This window comes from Acomys minous, assembly GCF_964271855.1.
Source record: "Acomys minous genome assembly, chromosome: 2".
Classification (NCBI taxonomy): Eukaryota; Metazoa; Chordata; class Mammalia; order Rodentia; family Muridae; genus Acomys; species Acomys minous.
Genome location: NC_140484.1, coordinates 41,779,372 through 41,795,640, shown reverse-complemented (window position 1 = coordinate 41,795,640; position 16,269 = coordinate 41,779,372). Strand labels below are relative to the sequence as shown.

The 16,269-nt window shown below is 43.4% G+C and overlaps 1 protein-coding gene across 4 annotated transcripts in view; it reads right to left on the bottom strand.

Moving 5' to 3' along the window:
- PCSK5 (proprotein convertase subtilisin/kexin type 5) overlaps positions 1-16,269 on the bottom strand; it is a 440,201-nt gene that overhangs the window by 158,026 nt on the left and 265,906 nt on the right. For all 4 annotated transcript variants that reach the window (XM_084770008.1, XM_084770009.1, XM_084770010.1 and 1 more), the window contains exons 11-13: positions 11,424-11,541; positions 10,352-10,540; positions 445-581 (exon numbers count right to left, since the gene is read on the bottom strand). In XM_084770008.1, coding sequence (XP_084626134.1) covers positions 445-581; positions 10,352-10,540; positions 11,424-11,541 — 444 coding nt within the window. The remainder of the gene's footprint in view (positions 1-444; positions 582-10,351; positions 10,541-11,423; positions 11,542-16,269) is intronic.

Below are 16,269 nucleotides of genomic sequence, written 5' to 3'. Positions count from 1 at the left end.
GTTTAGTTTAAAACTGCCTCAGATTCTCTACAGACAACACACCCACCCTCTGTACCAGACTTCTCGTAGCATTGCCACATGGCCCACACTGGTTTCTACAGAATCTCTTGACACGTAGGGACCTGTAGTGACACCTACTGATGGATCAGCTGGGAGCTGCAGAAAGTTGTGGAAGCACAACCCACTCACCATGCAATCGTCACTTTTAAATTTCCTGTATCCCAGGAGGAAGAAAGGAAGAGAGGGGCCTTAGAATCCTAGCAGATTAGGAGCCTCCAGAACTGTGAGGTAAATAAATCCTTTTTCTTTATGAAGTAACAGTGTCAGACTGTTGTTATAACAAAACCAATCAGAGGAGGTCAAGTGTGGAACATTCTTTGACTCAAATATACTTCACTATTTTCTTCTCTGGCACAAACAGGTTATTTTGAGATGATTTCTCACCTGGAGTCTTGAAGTTCCTCAGCTGAGATGGAGTGTCATAAACTTCAAGGATCCAGTCACCAGCAGCCCGTTCTCCCCAGCAATGAATGGTCATGAATTCCCAGTTCTTAAACCCTTCCATGGAATGGTCAAATAGCCTGAAAAATCACAAGATTTTTTTTTTTGGTGTGTCTATTAATTAAAACGTGCTGAGTGTAGAGCCAAAAGCATGACCAGCAGTCCCTGGACCTCTCAGCATCCATGGTCATACGTAACTTGTCTTGATCTTGTTTCTCACCAATGGCCAGACCCACAAAAGCACTGCTGTTCCACAACAAAGAAGCAGGCCCAGGGCTATGTAGCCATGTAGCAAACTGGAAGGGCTAGCTATCCATTTAGGGAACAGGAAAACAGGATAAGGCGCTGTCCACAAGACTTCTAGTAAAGTGCTAAGTGTGCACAACAATCACAGTCTCTTATCCCAGGGGTAGGAATGCAAAACTGGCACCCAAGCTCTGGAAAATAGCTTTAGAGTTCCAGTAAAGTTCAAGGAACACTTTAAATCCCAACAGTCTTTTTTTTTTTAAAAATAGATACTTATCCAACTGAACTGAAAACATAGGCTCACACAAAGAATTCCACACGAACGTTCCTAAATGTCAGTTGTCTAAGCCTGTAAAAGGGCTGGATCCAGCTTAGGTCCCTAGTACCACGTTCCTTGAACTCCATTTCCAGGGGATCTGATTTCTTTATTTGGCCTCTTGAGACACATATGTGCATGTGGTGCATGTAAGCTCATATATGCAGGCACACACACATATGCAGAAATTAAAATTTTCTTTTAAAATGTACATTTCAATGGCTACCAACTGGCAGACCTATTGATTTATCATGGCCTGTGTAAGTGTCTGTGCATGCTGTGTGAGTGTGCATACCTGTGAATGCATGGAGAAGCTGGTGCTAGCTTTCATCAGTCTCTGCCTGTTCCCTTTGAGGCAGGGTACCCTCCTGAGTCTGGACTAGAATTTTTCCTCAGGTAGGCTGAAAGCCAGAAAGCCTAGTGGTTATCCTGCCTCTACCTACCTTGGAGCTGGGGTGGGTGCTGGGATCTTAATTCTAGTTCTTATAATTGGAGAACAAATGCTTTGAACTCTTGAGCCTCATAAACTGGTAAATAATAAGCCAAGTGTGACATGTTCATATGCTCATATGAATTTTCCAAACATTATTTTGACACAAAGAAGCCAGACACAAAGACTATGCGCCATATGACTCAAGACATGTAGTCCTAGAAGGGGCAAGAGCTGTAAGAGACAGTCATCAGGTACCTGGGAGGAGAGAATGCAGGAAGCAGGGGAGGATGCTTGGGAGTAAGGGATCTTGAAAGCAGTGGTGTGCAGCCAGGCAGCAATAGAGATCCGTCAAAACTCACAGAATTATTCTCAGAAAAGGAATCTTTAACTTAGAAATACTTAGAAGGCCAAGACAGGCGCGGCTCTGTGAGTTCAAGGCCAGTCTTTCTATATAGTAGCTCCAGGAGTCCCAGTGAGACCTTGCCTCAAAACACGCACACACACACACACACACACACACACACACGCACGCACGCACGCACGCACGCACGCACGCACGCACGCACGCATGCACACACGCGCACACACACACACGCACACACAGACACACACACACACACAGAGAGAGAGAGAGAGAGAGAGAGAGAGAGAGAGAGAGAGAGAGAGAGAGAGAGAGAGAGAGACGGAACTGCCCCCAAAGAGCAAAGTTTTCTGCTTATTAATTTTGTTTGGTTCAGGGTTGCATCTGGAATCCCAGCTGGGATCCTGCTTTTCTGGTGCTTCCAATGTTTAAAAGTTAATTCCCTTACATGAAACTTTTTTCTATTTGAATAGAGTGATGCTTCCTGTGGTGTTATGTGGTGAATACAAAATATGTAGAGAAATAAATGGAATCTTTGTCAAGAATAAAGAGGAGTTAAGAGTTGATGTATGATGGAGCACATTAAATACAGACATGTCATTTATACAGGCAGATAACAAAGATGTGACTACCCAGACAAATATCCAAAACCTGATGAAGATTTTTGTTAAGATGGAATGCATGCTGGAAATTGAAAAATGAAGTACAGACTGATTTTTCAAAATTATGTGCACTTAGAATACACTGAGAATCACAGAGGCAAAAGGGAGGGGACATATCTCTAGCACCGTCTCAGTTTAACAGGTCATTTACTGCCATTTGGCGGTCACATGGCTATTTAGAACACAGTCAATACTCCTTGCTTATTTTTTTGTTTGCCAAGTAAGTCAGTGGCTCTGTTGATCTTCTCTGTAGATGACATGTACTTCCAGGAAACCAAAAAGAGCAGCTCCCATCTCCTTAAAAACCAAAACACCTGATTTAGAATAATAAAAATTGTCCCTGTGCTTGGAATACCCTCCGAAATGGTAGCCATTTGCCAAAGCTGTTTCAGCACTCAGTGGCATGCATTTGGATTGTGTGGGTAGGTAAGTGGCTGACTTAGCTATATTGCTGAGAAAGGCAACAGGCAGTAAAGTCATCACCATATGTTCCTTTGCTTTCACAAGGAAGAAAAGGGAAATCAAGCAGCGTTCTTCAACTGTCTCATGGTCAATAATTAACTTCAGAATGCCTGAAGGAAACAAAAGTCAGTAGAGACCCTTCCTAAGAGATAGCTTAGTTTTCGGGAGCATTGCAAATATGCTTTGTTACCTTCTCTAGCGCACTGAGTGGCTGGCAGTCATTCTTAGACTAACCCGCATGTGAGGCCATCTTCGCCCCCTCAGAGCATCTTTAAGTTACCTCTGAGTTTAAGTCTCTAAGCAGAGAGCTGGGTAGCACCTCACCAGGGCCCGCATCAAATCCTGAGCTTGATTTCTTTGCCTTTATCTTCTAAACAGGAGCTCTACCTCACAGTAATAGCATATGAATGGTATATCTAATGGTTTTCCCACAATCCACCGAACAAGAGGGCTCATTTCACAAGAGCGTCTTGGGTCATTATGTGACTGCCTTACACTCTTAAAAGTGGGATGGTTGTAATTCATGGAAAGGCACCAGCTTGGAGGCAGGGTCCAGGAGTTGTCTCAGATGCTACCAAAGGGAGTATGTTGAGAGGGAAAACCAGTTAGAACGGCCCCTTCCCTAACTTGAACTCTCATCTGTCGAGCTTACTGCGCCATTTGAGGGCCCCACAGTGGTAAGTCACTGTGGAATACCCCTCCAAAAGCAAATGTGAAAGCAGTTCCCCAACATTTTAGCCAGGACATTTGGCTCGTGGCCTCACATCAACACTTCTAAAGGAGATCTGAGGCCACTGGCTTGTCTCTAAAACCTCAGTCAACTTTTAATTGCTCAGGGATCAGTTCCTGGCTGGCTGGATTGGCAGGCCCTGTGTTCCTTCCCTGGGGTCCTTTCTTGTCCCCCTTTGAAATCAGTCCTTTGATGCCAATCACTTTAAGATCCCATTTGGAGCAAAGAATTAATGCTAGGTAGAGATACGAGTGATATCAAATTCAAATAACTGTATCAAAACTGAGATCTGCATTTGCTCTGGCTATGCACATATTGTTAGCTTCTTGCCTGGCCTCTTCCCTCTTCAGAAAGTCAGGGTGTTCATTAATGTGTTGTGAATCTAAAAGTTGAGGGATGTAAATGCGGTGAGACACAACCTGACATTCTGAAGAGTTGATGGGCACACAGACAGACAAGGACAGCTGTGTCAGCTAACTGGGCATCTGTATCTCTTGTCTAACCTGAGCCTTGAGCTCAGGTTAGTTAAAATGGGGACATGCAGTTCCATATTCTGATTTTGATTCAATATTTTAATATTTTTTTTGTCTTTTAGCATTGTAATTAAAACTGCATTTCTCTCTCTCTCTCTTTTTTTTTTAAGCAGGAAAAGTTAATGCAGCTTGCAAATTAGCTCAGTATTGCAGGGAATATATTTGTCCATAAAATAAACCAGGCACGAAATCAAGGCTCTCTATGAAAGAGATTCTAAAGCAACGGCCTTCCTTGAACCAACTGAGAAGTCTAATGCCCGCTTTGCATACCTGTGCTGCGCCAACAGCAGAGACAAATGACACACCAACATTATCAGTGTGGGTAACATGCTAATAAAATAGAGCCAGTGCGCTAAAAGCTAGAGTAGATTGTCACCACGTGCAGATCCACTTCTGTTACAGAGAAGTCAGTCTTGTCACGGTTGACTTCCTAATTGTGGGCTCAGTGAAATGATAGGTGCAACTGGCACAAATTACACCCACTTATTAAGATGGTGCCCCAGCCCTACGCTCCTGCGTGGTTTTCAAACTAATTACTTTGGATGAAGCCTGCTAGAGGAGCCTGCCATTATGTGTAGCACATCAGGAAATAACTCATATAATTAGCATAAGATTTTTTTCCCCTCCTTTCACTTAAGAGTCTAGTCAATATATCACGGCTACAACAGGCTTCCAAGAAGGTGTGGCAGCTAAATAACAAGGCATTTTATAAGTACTGGCAACCATGTGCTGTAATTATTTCTAAGATTGTAAATGGTTTTAATTTCAGAATCACCGTCTACTATTCATGCTAGCCCTGCATCAGCCTGTGTTTTGGGGAGGATTTCTCTTCTCTTTTATTTTGCAGGTGTTTCATCACAGTTTAGAGTGGAACTCACTGATGCTCCAAGCCCCCACTGAGATAAATTATAATAGACTGTTTATGATATTGGGTATTTAAAACGTACTATTTGGTTTATTCTTTTTCTTACTTCAAGTTCTTAAATGTTTTGGGGGCTGGAGAGCTCATTTGGTGGGTTAAAAACATTTAACCTCTGCTCTCCCAGAGGACCTGAGTTAGGTGCCAGCACCCATATTGGGCAGCTTACAGCCATTTTAACTCTAGCTCCCGGGAATCCAAAACCTATGGCTTTTATAGGCACCTATACTCCTATGCACATGTGCTCACATGCACACATTTAAGACTAATTAAAATATTTCTAGTTCCATCCATTTGCCTACAAATTTCAGGATTTCATTATTTTTAATAGTAGTGTAGTATTCCATAGTGTAAATGTACCACAGTTTCTTTATCCATTCTTTGACTGAGGGACATCTAGGTTGTTTCCAGGTTCTGGCTATTATGAATACCATCCTGAGTCAGTTAACCCAGACCCAGAAAGAAGCACATGGCATATACTCACTTATAATTGGACACTAGAATAACAGAGATATCCCATGAAAGTCTTTGCTTAGCCAGAGATTGGGATGGATACTGAGACCTCCTATTGGGACTCTAGGTGAGAGACGTAAGGAAGAATGGGGAAATAGAAGGATCCTGAGGGTCCTAGAAACCTACAAGAAGACCATTCAGGCTGGCAGATCTGGACCCACGCAGGTCAACTCAAACTACTGTACCAACCAAGAACAATGCATGCAGTAAACCTTGAACCCCTATCCAGATCTAGCCAATGGACAGCACATTCTCCACAATTGTGTGGAGAGCAGGGACTGACTCGGACATGAACTCTGGTACCCTCTATTAGACCACTTTCCCTTGGTGGGAAGACCTGGTGACACTCAGGCTACCAGGAAGAGACCTGATAGACTGTGATCTTATAGTGGGGGACAAGGTCCCTGTCACAGACCTAGGGGAGGGGAATAGGATGAAAGAGGGAGGGAGAGGGAATCGGAAGATACAAGTGAGGGGATAACAAATAAGATGTAATCTGAATAAATTACTTAAATAAATAAAAAATACTTTTCTCTGGAAAAAATAATTAAAATAATTTTTTAAAAAAGAAATGTTTTGGTATTAGTACCAGAGAGGCTTAGAATATCTAAAAAAAAAATCCCTTAAATGTTATGTTTCAACAAGCATATGATTGAGTCTTTCATTAGCCCCCAAACACATCCCCTTTGTGGGTATGTGGAATGCTTCATCTTGCGAAAGATTGGCTTCATTATGGTGTATATTGCTTTTATGCAAGAGTCTGTTCTGCATTATAAATGCCTTTATAAATTACATACACAGCGTTGTGGACAATATCACATATAAGATATTTTGTAACACAAAACCAAGAGACTCTGGGTGATCTTTTAACTTGCAGTTGAGGTGTGGTCTATGGGTAGGCAGCTCTAATCACAGCTAGCTTATTAGAAATGGGGCTTCTTAGACTGTACCCCAGAACTGAGGAAAGGAGCCTGTGAGCAGGGCTCAGGCATCTGTGTTTGATAAAGCCTCTGGCTGGGTCTTTTGAGATGCACTGCGTAAGCAGGGTACTGCTTGCTAAATGCTTACAAGGGTTTTCCTGTGTATTATCTTATTCAACAATCACTGAGTTTGTGAGGTAGCTGAAATATTACACCTGTTTCATAAAGAAACTTATTTCTCTAGATTCAAACACAGATGTCAGTGAAGTCAAGAGAAAACCAGCTCTGTATAAATCTAAATGCTGGTTCTGAGTGACAGCAGCAGGATCATTGCAGAAGTAGTGTTTTTACTGTAAGCCACAGATGCATTTATATTCCATGATGTCTACCAATGCCAACAGTTTCCAATTGAACGTTTAGGGGGGGTGCCCTGACAAAAGTGATTAAAGGATAATTACTACATTTTATACACAATTATTGGGCTTTGCAGACTGCAAAAGTGTAACCTCTTTCTACTTGGGACTATAATTAGAAGCAGAAATACCTTTCCATAATCAAATTTAGGAAGGGAGGCAGTTTCAGCTTTCATTCTGAGGCCAAACACTGGAGCTGAGAGCCAACACAATTAAGCCAAGTCTAAAGCGAAGTGATACAGGGGTGGTGGAGGTTTGGGGAGAAGCTGTTCTTAATTCTAACAAGGGTATTTGATGGAAGAATTTGGTGAGACAAGCTTTTGTTTGGACACTTTGTACACGGTATTTGAAAATGCTCTCATTTAAGAGTTTTCAAAGGGCTCCAGACATACCAGCTTTTCCCCCTTGACCCGTCTGACCTCCATATTCCCCCTGGAGTAAGCCATGTGCTCTGAATTCGGTTTGGCTTTTGGCAAGGCAGGGGATATTGGCCAAGAGGCAGGGAGGGCTGGGGGAGAAGGAAGAGGATAACCAGAAACGGCCATTTGTCCACCCCAGGACAGTTCTGGTGACCCCGTAGCTCCAACCCACTAAATCACCACAGTGGCTTGCCAGGGAAGGAAGCCTGCTTGCTGCGCTAATGCAGCCCAAAGCTCAAACTGGCCTTGAGTTCTGAATGCTGCCCAGTGTCTTCCAGCACTTAGCACCTGCAGCCTCCTGGGCAGACCATTCTCCTCCTAACAGCTGTTCCCCACAGGAGCTGCCCGTCAGTGGTGCAGGGAGCCACGGAGGGGCTCCAGACGGCCCACCCAGATGTAACTGCCATGTACGGTAGTTTGTAGAAACCAAGACCGTCCAGGAACTACAGTGGCCAATGGATAAACAACTGTGAAGAAATTCCTTAGTGAAATGTCAAGGAAAATGGGGTCCTGGAAGAAGTGTTATAGGACAACGACCTGGAGAGAGCTTGGGGTCTAAGCTGATGCTAGAACTTTTCCTTCTGTGGTGGGCTGTGAGCCTAGGTGGACCCACTACATCAAAGCTTTGGGGCAGCTGAGCACAGAGATGCAAGCCTGTAACCTGGGCAATCTGGATGCAGAGGCAGGTGGATGTGTGAGTTCAAGGCTTGCCTGGTCTACTTAGTGACTTACAGGTCAGCAGCCTGGGCTACATAGTGAGTCCCTGTCTCAAAAACCCAACCAAAAAACAAAAAAAAAAACTTCCACAGTGGCAGCCAAGCTAGTAAGCACGCAGGCAGGGGGAGGCCAGACAAGATGAGAAAGCTGCTACCAGCTAATTGCCTAGCTAGATAAACTACTTTAAAAAGATTAATTCCTACTTTTGGACTGTGATCTTTATGTAAAATGATCTTCTTTGGGAAATTTCTACTTTGTTTCTCCAGTTTTTAATTAAGAAAATTGTTTGAGACAGGTTGTTTTTGCTTTGTAGCCCAGGCTGGCTTTGAACTTACAATCCTCTGTTCTCAGCCTTGCTAGAGCTGGTGTTATAGGCAGCTATCACCATACTCAGCTAAGAAGCTTCACTCTTCAGAACACAGGCTGAATGTCTGGTGGGGCAAGCATTCACTGCTCTTAGACATATTCTCTGGCACAGAGACGCCTTCTAAATCCCACCACATTCACCTCTACCTCGAGGCAAAGGACTGCCTTGGAGACTAACCTAAAGGTCATCAGGGGCACAGCAAGGCTTTTCTTCACTCCTCTCCACCCACTTCTTTGTGTCTTGTGTCCTGTCCTGTCCCCACCCCTCAGCTCTTTGCTTCCTAGGCTGGGAATGAGCTTTGAATTAGGGCCACACTGACAGGTCACAAAGTCTCCCTGGCACGAAGCCAGAAACTAAGAAATTATGAGGAATTGCTTTCCTGTACTAAATGACACCTTCAACTGTGTCAGAGGAAAAGATTGCCAGAAGAAACCACCTTTCTTTAGCTGCCTAGGTAGGAGGGATACTCCCAGTATCGAGTGCAAGAAAGGCAGAGGTGCTCTGTGTGGCTTTGGGACCAGCTGCAGCTATGTAGCTATTTCACATTTAAAGGGCCGGCCACTCAGAAAAATGTTCTGGGGGTGGGGGGAGCCAGAGATGATTGTGCCTCATCATAACTTTAGTGCCTCCAGCTCTCACCAGTCTTGCTACTGTTTTCTGGCACACACGTCTTCAGACTTGGAAGGAGATACAGGGAGCAATCCCGTAAGATGCTGCAGGTCAAGGCACTGCTGCAAACCTGGATGGGGGAGGCGGAGGTAAGCCTGAGTGCAGGTCAAGGATGCAAGCTCTGGAGTATTTATTCGCGCACTCAGCAGTTTCAAATGGCAAAGCAGATGTGGACTGTGGAGGCACACATGTGTGCCCCGAAGCTAGTGACCCTGGAGGCCACCAGATGCCCATCAGCTGGAAGGGTTACTTCACTGAAGTCATTGTTGCGGGATGTCAATAATAGATGGTAAAGTGCAGTTAAAAATCAGTATATGGGACTGAGTTTTCCCAGCAAGCAGCAACAGCAGAGAGGCCAGCTTTCTGCAAGGCAAGGATGGACTCAGGACATAGGAAGGCCGTGCATATGTGAAGCCTGTCTTCACAGTGTTCTACCACAACACTCACTCAAGTGAAACTCTGAGGAACAAAGAAAAGAGAGGAAGAAAAAACAAAATGCAAGCAAGAAAGGCCTGCCCTGGCTTTCGTAACACCAGCTGTCTCCATTAATCACACATTGCTTGTTGGGATGAGTAGGTAGGCAGGGCAATCAGCCGAGGCCCTCTGTTTACAGCAGGGGGAAGGTGTGGACGGGGTTCCTCAGGGTCTGATGCAGTGGTACCCTCACATCCCTTCCCCCTGCATACTTGTTCTGGTAAAGCTGCAGTTAACTGTAAATAGTATTAAGACCTGGGGGACCCCCCCCTCCCCTAGTACCCAGGGGTTCTCTATGCACAGAAGGAAAAGGCTGATTTCATGAGAACACAGGAAGTCCAAACACAGAGACAGTATTAACTTGAAGATGAGTCTATGTCCCCACTCACTCTTATCTACTGATGCTCCCACTGTTTCTTTCCCCTTAGTGCTCTGACATTCCTTTTCAGAATAAAGAACAATGGCCTTCAACCTTTCTGCATCACCTTTTCAATACCCAACTATAGAACGCTACCCTGCCATGTCTATGGATGCTAGGCAGCCTCCACCCTACTTAGACGCTAAGAAAGTATGGTATCTAAAGTCCATGTCCTTGGTCCCAAAGGTAGGAATAAAAAGCAATTATTTCTATCTACCTTGAGGAATATCAAGTATAGCTGTGGTCCCCACCATGGTAGGCAGAGACCCTCACTGTACCTGTTGGCCAAAAGCTGGGACCTGGTTCCTGAGGGTGAGGTCAGGTAGATGGCCAGGTCTCCCCTCCTCGGGTGTGTGATGGTAATACGGACAACTACATGCTCCAGGTAATTGACGTGATGGTTGGGATTATCCGAGCAGCCAGAGGCTTTGTAGATGGAGCGCACAGCACTGTTCGGGCGAATGGTCCTGGCAGGAGAGAGAGTAAAGGTTTGAACAAAAGATGCGGCAGAAATCAGGTGAGTGGGCCTGGGGGGACAGCTGTGTGTCAGACACTCAAATGACTGGGTCGTTTAAAGGGAAGAATGCAAGTGAGAGGACATGGGGAAGCAAGGGACTTTTATCTGTGATAAGTGCTGGGGGCATAAATACTGACGAACTTTCTGCTCCCCTTTAATTTTGCTTTCTCACTCTGTGCCATGAAAGAGATAAATGGGGGAAAACTTGAAAAACCAAACCAAACCAAATTCCAACATTATTCCATTTTCATGCTTACTAACACACTTCTTCCAGGACTATAAGGCTGCATGTTCATCGCACACTCTAAATATAGTTCACAAAGTTTTCAGGGAAGAGAGGTTTCTGAGAAGAAACCAAGAACTCTAGAAAGGCCCCAGAGGTACGTGCTGTTCTTAGGATCCAGCACCTGGGAGCGGCCTCATATACATCTGGGTAAACACAGCAAATACAACCCCTGAGCGTGCGCTGCTAACACTGGAGAACAGGCCTCACGACTCTCAGGGATGTGCAACCTCATTGCTATTTGCTTGACTGCACTCTTTGGAGAACTATGGTAGTATGTGGTTAAGTTGGAGGAATATAAAGATCAGGAGAATTCTTGCTTCATCAAGCAAGGACACGGACAAGCGGGGAACGTAGGACAGCCCACTAGTCCAGGGCTGCCCTCGGAAGGGATGCTTGTCACTGAAGGATCGCTGGGTAGGACATTCTATCTCTACTTTATAACTAGAAAGAAGCAACAGATGCCTCCAGCTTCCATGCTTTACAGCAGTTGCCTGGCCTTGTTTTGGGGATTGACTGTCAGGCTGCCGGTAGGCTGAGCAAGCATTACTTGATTTGCCGGTCCGTGCTTTCCACGCACACGTGCTGCTGAGGAACAGTTGTCCACTTCTCTGCCTCCATCACCATGGCTTCTGCATCCATCAGTCCAAATCCATAGAGATGGCTCACTGTGAAGGCAAGAAAGATCAGCTTTACTGTGGTTCAGTGAACCTTTGCTGCCCACACTAATTCATGGTGCCCTTCAACAGAGATGGCAGACATAGCCTTGGAGGGGGGGGTCGTGACTGTCTTCCCAGCAAGACTTGAAAAGCCAAAGAATCACAAAAAGAAAACAAGATCACTGGGAGCATCCATTGATTATGCAATATTGTACCAATGTGACAGACATTTATGAACTGTTTCCACATGCTAGATACTAGTCTACGTTTTATATTTACTGCTTCCAGCAATCTGAAGATGCTAGTGTGATCACTGTCATCACTCATGGATGAAGGAACAAGGCACAGGGAGACACTTGTCCAAAGTGACCAGTGAGTCAGTGGTTGAGCTGGATTCTGACCCACACTATTTGGATCCAAGACCCCTACTGAGAGCCATTTGTGTTAAAATGATGACATCATTGAATTACGAGATAAAATCACTAATGACTTTAAAGAAAAAAATGATAATGTACACAATTTCTCAATGTGAGTAGAACTACTCATATGCCAGAAATATCAAATTTTGACATATCTAGTAATTAGGTTAAATACCCCAAAGGCATAAATAATTATCTTTCTTTTGGCCTATAAAAGATTCATTAAATTATATGCATAAAATATCTGGAGGCTTGTAGACTTTTATGCTGGCTTTTCTTGTCTTCAGATCCATTAGTTTTCAATTAGAATACAAGCTGTCTAGAGATGAGTTTGATGTGACTGTCTCCGAAATGTCAGTTAACTGCGGAATTATCTTACTGATGGTGCAGCAAATTCTACGTGTTCAGTGCCCTTTAAAAATACTTTGAAATGCCTGTTGACGACGTAAAAATCTTGATTTTGTATGAAACTACACCCCTATCTGTATAGTTAACATGAAGTTAGACTTCTGAGTTATCCTACACCATTTTTAAAAAAATCATTGTACTAACTATTTTATGCAGAAATTCCCATAGTAGCCCACGTCTATGGGTTGCTTAACATCCATAACACTTTAGGAGACCGTGCTGTTGCAGATTTTAAAGTATGCCCCTCATTGAGCATGGCTTCCCTGGGAAGCCCCTCTGTTCCAGTATGGTGAAAGCCACAGTGACTTTTCCTATATCAAGCCCTTGGCCTAACTTTCCTCATTTCTCCTTTGCACAGAACAAAGCCCAGGAACTCTCAGAGCTCCTGAACACCTAGCTGGTCCATCTACTTCTTGAATTCTCGGATCAATAAAAAGTCAAGAGAGTAACCAAAATCTAAACAGCGTTGTCCAGTAGTCTCCTTTGTAGTCCTATAACTTGTGAACCCCCTTGCCCTTCTGCTCACCCCTCAGTCCACCCTCCACCCCTTGATCCCTCTATCTACTCCACTCCCCCCCCCCATCTTTCTGTCCATCTTCCATTCCTTGGAGTTCTTGTGTGACAGGCACTGCACAGGGCAAACGGCTTTAAAGCTGTATCACTGACTTAACTGATGATTAACTCATCGGCTGTTATGTGCCCCTGGACACCAGCTTCACTGCAAGATGCTTAATGGAGGAAGTAGTCTGATGTTTCATGAGAACTTTGGAAATTAGAAGACATAAAAAAGAAAATTTGTGTCAGAACTCAGTGATAGTTAGATTTATGTTGTTTGTCATCAATTATATAATACAGGATGAATGACAAAAAGAAATAAAAAAGAAAAGGACATTTCTGCTCCTAGGTATGGTGTAGGAGAAAGTTTACTGAAGATAAAACGGAGAGAATAGCCAGAGGCAGAGGCATCTGGAAGAGTCCAGATGGACATGACCTTGAGCCATGTGAGGTGAGGGCAGGAAGGGGAGAAGAGACAGCAAACAGTTGCCAACCAAGAGGGACAGCATGGGCCAAGAGACTGGCCAAGAGAATAGACAAAAAAAAAACAAAACAAAACAAAAAAACAGGTAACCAAAATGGCTGCATTATATAGGGAAGGGCAGGTGGAGGAAGAGCAGGCCAGCTCTAACCCCTGGGCGGAAGAGGTTAGGGGTCGGGGTACGCCATCCTGGAGTGAGTGCCCTGTAATAGGTAGTGACTGAGAGATGCAGGGAGAACCTAGCAGGGGCCAGATCCACTTTGATATGTTAGTTAAATAGGCACCTCATCCATTTGTGCTGGGTTTGAGACCTAACACAAAATACAACATTTTATCCACAACTTTCTTATTTTAGGATATTATGATGGAGTGTGCCATGGCTCATTGAATAGTATAATAGATCCCAGGTGAGAAAACCTACACATTATTTTGTTATCAGGTGCTGAGCCCGACAGGCCATAGCAAATATATAAACCCACATTCTACTTTGGCACAGCAAGAAAACATGTAGGATAAACACACAACTTTTATTATTTATGAAATTTTCTTAAAATGTTCTTCTTTAGTAAAAAGCAAGTTCATTGTAAAATATCTTAAGTATACCAAGGAAAGAATACAAACAAATGAAGTCACTAGCAACCTTGACCAAACTGGCAATTCCTGTGAACAATTCTGATACTTTGTTTCAGTTTCATAATATTATATAAAGTCATAAAAAGAGAAGGAAGACCATTGAATATAAGAGAAATACCAGATCGGAATGCAAGTGCAAGATGAGGGCAGAGATGGTGGGAATGGATGGTAAACAACTAAGTGGAGATTTTAATTCTAGTATTCTGGTCCACAGTCAGGGACTACAGGTGATACTAACCTATGTTGTATTTTAAGGGTGCAGGGGGGCAGGTCCTCCCAACATAAAGATGATAAGGAGATAGAAAAACCTAAGTTACCCTGATTTCATTTATACTCACTATATGCATTACAAAAGTACTACACTCATCCCATAAATATGGACAACTATTACTACATTTTCACCAACAAGATTTTCCTACGAAAGGACTCAAGAGAAGGTAAGGCCTAAGGAAATGAAATGATGGAGATCTTTTGTGACTTCTGCTCCCTTATTTAACCACCGCCTGTAGACCTGATATCCTTTAATTACACATATGCTAAGGTATTTTATTCCCCTGGGGAAGCTGAATTTTTATTAATAGTGTTATTCTAAGTCTGTCGAGTATCTGCCATACCTCTGGTTTTAAAGCATCCCAACTTATATTTTAATAAGTAATTAGTACTTATATAGTAATAAGACTGGAGGTATGATTGGGAGAGGGTCAGAAGGGGAGGAGCAAGGCTCCGGAAGGTCACTTGAGCCCTCTGGCTACATTTACTCTGCTCTTCTGCATGCCCTGACCTCATACCAGCTAACACCCATTAGAGGATAAATGGCCAACAAGGGGCATCACCTATTACCAACGCCTCAAGCCTGTTACGCAGCCTCTTGAGGTAAGTAGAAAAGTTATAAATTGGAGTTAAGTAGAAGGCTATACATACATTTGCTTTTGCTTCCAATTCCATTCCTACCCTCTAGGTGCATAGTCTGTGCATGAAGCACTCAAAATAGATGGTAAAGAAAAGGGCTGAGGAGACATAGCTCAACAGAAAAACAAAACATTATAGACTAGTGTCAATCAACGTGGAAACTGGAATAGACCAATGAAAGTCATTAAGTCAGTAATGGAGTTTTTAGTATTTTGAAATACTCAAAATTGTATTTTTGTCTAAGAAAGTGATACCCAACTGAAGAAAAAGATGATGTTAATTCTTTTATCTATTAATTTTTCTTGTTGGCAGTATGTCAACTCTGTGTAGCCTGACAGGCCATTATCTGTTTTGTTGGTAAATACGGATGAGGAAATAGTTAGACAGTGAATGTACTGGACACATAAGCTGTTCGAAAATGTGATGTCAGGCCAGGTGGTGGTGGCGTACGCCTTTCATCCCAGCACCTGGAGGCAGAGGCAGGCGGCTCTCTGAGTGCGAGGCCAGCCTGGTCCATAGGGTTCCAGGACAGCAAAAGCTACACAGAGAAACTCTGTCTCAAAAAAAACCAAACCAGTAAAACACACAAATTAAAAAAAAAAAAAAGTAGTGTCAGGAGAGGAAATAACACTGAGAAGCCTGGAAACAATAATGATTTTTTAAAAAATATAATGTAAAAATTGCACATTCAAAATCACCTCAAGTAGAAAAAAAATGCTGATTAAAAGAACAAAACAAAACGAGCCATGTGAGGTGTGTTCTCACTTGCCTGCCCAGCTCCATTGAGGAGCCACGGAGCCCAGGATGCCATTTCCCCAGCGGCTGCAGGGTGTCTGTTTATGTAAATACTCAGGGGGTGAACAAATAGCACAGGCAGAGCTGTTGACCCACCAGTGTCAGGCAGGTTTGCTAGAAGACTATCATGAGAAGGAGGAATTGTGTTTCTTCCCCTTTACCTCGTGTGGAGTCATCAATAACTTTTGAAATTTACTTAAGAGTCGAGGTAGACAGTTTACACACTTACTATGGTGGCAAGTGCCTTGTGCAAACAGCTGCCTGTGGCAGGGCCGTTCCACTGTTAAAGGAGACTTACTTAACATGTATCTCATGCAAAACTCCGAACAAAACTTAAGCCTGAAAATAATTTCACAAGATCAAGTAGAACTCATTTTGCGCAGGAAACAAAAACTTTTGTAAGCGGGCTATTATTAACATGGATATGGCTAGGGATCCCAACCAGAAACTTCCATTTCAATAAGTAGGGCTAGCAAATGTCCATTTCCAACACAACAATAGTTAACACTCAAAAGCAATTATTATAAAGACATCGAG